Source organism: Salvelinus sp. IW2-2015, unplaced genomic scaffold (genome assembly GCF_002910315.2).
Source record: "Salvelinus sp. IW2-2015 unplaced genomic scaffold, ASM291031v2 Un_scaffold2814, whole genome shotgun sequence".
NCBI classification, from domain to species: domain Eukaryota; kingdom Metazoa; phylum Chordata; class Actinopteri; order Salmoniformes; family Salmonidae; genus Salvelinus; species Salvelinus sp. IW2-2015.
This window is the reverse complement of record NW_019944114.1, coordinates 89,088-92,905: the sequence shown is the minus strand read 5'-3', so window position 1 is coordinate 92,905 and position 3,818 is coordinate 89,088. Positions and strand designations below refer to the sequence as shown.

General features: G+C 45.8%; 1 protein-coding gene across 1 annotated transcript in view; it reads left to right on the top strand.

Annotated features, from left to right (window-relative positions):
• Nucleotides 1-2,558, top strand: part of LOC112074783 (neurite extension and migration factor-like) — an 8,182-nt gene extending 5,624 nt beyond the window's left edge. The window contains 2 exon segments of the mRNA XM_070440673.1: nucleotides 1,056-1,092; nucleotides 1,094-2,558. Coding sequence (XP_070296774.1) covers nucleotides 1,056-1,092; nucleotides 1,094-1,228 — 172 coding nt within the window. The 3' untranslated portion in view covers nucleotides 1,229-2,558.
• The last annotated feature ends 1,260 nt before the right edge of the window (nucleotides 2,559-3,818 follow it).

The window sequence follows — 3,818 nt, the reverse complement described above, 5'->3', positions numbered from 1 at the left end:
CCTCCTCCACCTCCCTATCTCCCTCCACTACCTCTCTCAGACCCCCCTATCTCCCCTCCCTTACCTGCTCAGTCCCCCTCCTCCTCCCAGCACCCCTATCTCCTCCATTGCGCTGCTTCATGTCCCTCTTCCTCCTCCCACCTCCCATCTCCCTCACTCCTGCTCAGTCTCTCTTCTCCTCCCCACCTCCCTATCTCTCCTCCAGCTTCCTGCTCCAGTCCCCTTCTCCTCCCACCTCCCTATCCCTCCCACTACCTCCTCGACCTCCTATCTCCCTCCACTTCCTGCTCAGTCCCCTTGCCTCTCCACCCTCCTATCTCCCTCACTTCCGTGCCAGTCCTCTTCCTTCTCCCACCTCCCTATCTCCGCTCCCTACTGCTCAGTCCCTCTTCCTCTCCCTATCTCCTGCCACTCACTGCTCAGTCCCCCCCCCTCCCACTCCCAGTGACCTCTATCTCCTCCACTACCTCCTCAGACCTCCTATCTCCTGCCACTACCTTGCTCACGTCCCCTTCCTCCTACCACACCCCCTATCTCCCTCCACTACCTGCTTCAGTCCCCCTTCCTCCTCCCCCCCCCTATCTCCCTCCACTACCTGCTCAAGTCCCCCTTCCTCTCCACCCCTCTTCCGCTCCACGTACCTTCTTCAGACCCCCTCCCTTCCCACTACCTGCTCACGCCCCCTCTTCCCCCAGCACAACTGAAGCTGCAATGCCAGAGCTGCATGATGACTACATTACCCAGACTCCCCCACTTCCTTTAACCCCTGAAGAGGACCGTAATATCTGCATGAGAAACATTCTTGTAGTTCTTCTTTATAAACTACCATGGCTGTTTGTTTCTGCTTTGTTTTTTCTTTCCTGGTTGTTTCAGTTTTTGTCAGAAAAAATATGAAGCCTTTAAAACAGTTTTATCTTTTTGTGGGAACTTTGTTTTGTTTGGGTATTGTCTCAGTGAGCTTTGCTAGGCTGAGTTGTGTATTTATCTTCCTTCAGAAGGGAGATAAATAAATGCTTCCAGTGACCTTCAACCCCCCCCGCCCCTCTGTTTTGTAGGCAGAATATGGCCGTCTTGTTGTCGCTGTCCTTCAGATAGACACTGCCTGGCTCAGTTCAAGAGGAAAAACTACAACCCCCCCCATAACACCCCTCTCTCTTCTGAGCCCCTCCCCTTGTATAAACCCAAGACATCTTCAACACAAGATGGGACCATTTTTTTGTATCGATGACATATCAAATTAGCATTTTGTCTTCATTTTCTTATTTTTGTTCGGAATGAGCTTGTAATTCTTCTGTTCTGTTTCTCCTGGAGTTTTTAAAAGGAGCTGGTCGTTCTAACGAGACATTTATAGATGTTCACAGTGCTCCGTCCACTATCAGAGTATTTTTCTCTATGTTGTTGTACAGCTCCATGCACTATCTGCGAAAAAATGATAATTATTTTAATCTTCAAAATCAATGTGCCAAAAGGTAAAGATGACCTCTTATATATACTGAACAAAAATATAAACGCAACGTGCAATCATTTCAAATATTTTACTGAGTTACAGTTCATTAAAGGAAATCAGTCAATTGAAATCGATTCATTAGAACCTAATCTATGGATTTCACATGACTGGGCAGGGGCGCAGCCATGGGTGGGCCTGGGAGGGCATAGGCCCACCCACTTGGGAGCCATGCCAATCAGAATAAGATTTTCCCACAGAAGGGTTGTATGCTCCCCACAGACATCTGTGGCATTGTGCTGTGTGAACTGCACATTTTAGTGTGGCCTTTTATTGTCCCCAGCACAAGGTGCACCTGTGTAATGATCGTGCTGTTTAATCAGCTTCTTGATATGCCACAGCTGTCAGGTGGATGGATTATCTTGGCAAATGAGAAATGCTCACTAACAGGGAAGTAAAACACATTTGTGCACAACATTCAGAGAAATAAGCTTTTTGTGCGTATGGAACATTCCTGGGATCTTTTATTTCAGCTCTTGAAACATGGAATCAAAACTTTACATGTTGCGTTTATATTTTTGTTCAGTGTAGAATACAGAAACTATAGAGTATCGATGTATAGAATACAGAGCGGATATTGGCTGTTTCGTTTTCTTTATCCATTGTGTATGTCGAATGCTCTGGTTGGCTGGCTGCTCACAGACGTAATCATGTCAGATAGACAGCAGCGTGATTCATTCCATAGTCATGTTGTCTCAGGACGTTCAAGGTGTTGTATTACTGACAGCAGTGAGTTGCAGCCATGCACCGATGCAGAGGGCATGACCTCATCACACTGGCACCATTTCAATTGGGCGAAAAAACCTGGGATATACACTAGTAGAAATCAATGAAAGCATTTCCAGCAGCTACGACTCCTGTTGCCATTCCATGTGAGATGTTAAAGGGGGTCAGCACCACTTCATTCTTCCATTCCATGTGAGATGTTAAAGGGGGTCAGCACCACTTCATTCTTCCATTCCATATGAGATGTTAAAGGGGGTCAGCACCACTTCATTCTACCATTCCATGTGAGATGTTAAAGGGGGTCTGCACCACTTCATTCTACCATTTATTACATGACATTGCGTTGTATTTGACTCTTAAACATTCTCTATCAAAACAATGATATCTCAGACACTGTGTGAGTCCCAAATGACACTATATTCCCTATATAGCCCAATGGCCCTGGTCAAAAGTAGTGCACTATATAGGAATTAGGTTGTAATCACATATAGTTAACTCCACTTCACTGTCAGATATAAACCTTGGAACTTTTATTTTTGTACATGTATTGAAAGCAGTAACTCCCCTCAGTGAGCTCTGAACGTATTGAAAGCAGTAACTCCCCTCAGTAAGCTCTGAAACGTATTGAAAGTAAGTAACTCTCCTCAGTGAGCTCTGAACGTATTGAAAGCAGTAACTCTCCTCAGTGAGCTCTGAATGTATTGAAAGCAGTAACTCCCCTCAGTGAGCTCTGAACGTATTGAAAGCAGTAACTCTCTCCAGTGAGCTCTGAACGTATTGAAAGCAGTAACTCCCCTCAGTGAGCTCTGAACGTATTGAAAGCAGTAACTCCCCAGTAAGCTCTGAACGTATAGAAAGCAGTAAACTCCCTTCAGTGAGCTCTGAACGTATTGAAAGCAGTAACTCCCTCAGTGAGCTCTGAACGTATTGAAAGCAGTAACTCTCCTCAGTGAGCTCTGAACGTATTGAAAGCAGTAACTCTCCTCAGTGAGCTCTGAACGTATGAAAGCAGTAACTCCCCTCAGTGAGCTCTGAACGTATTAAAGCAGTAACTCCCCTCAGTGAGCTCTGAACGTATTGAAAGCAGTAACTCTCCTCAGTGAGCTCTGAACGTATTGAAAGCAGTAACTCCCTCAGTGAGCTCTGAACGTATTGAAAGCAGTAACTCCCGTCAGTGAGCTCTGAACGTATTGAAAGCAGTAACTCCCCTCAGTGAGCTCTGAACGTATTGAAAGCAGTAACTCTCCTCAGTGAGCTCTGAACATATTGAAAGCAGTAACTCCCCTTCAGTGAGCTCTGAACGTATTAAAGCAGTAACTCTCCTCAGTGAGCTCTGAACGTATTGAAAGCAGTAACTCTCCTCAGTGAGCTCTGAACGTATTGAAAGCAGTAACTCCCCTCAGTGAGCTCTGAACGTATTGAAAGCAGTAACTCCCCTCAGTGAGCTCTGAACGTATTGAAAGCAGTAACTCCCCCTCAGTGAGCTCTGAACGTATTGAAAGCAGTAACTCCCCTTCAGTGAGCTCTGAACGTATTAAAGCAGTAACTCTCCTCAGTGAGCTCTGAATGTATGAAAGCAGTAACTCTC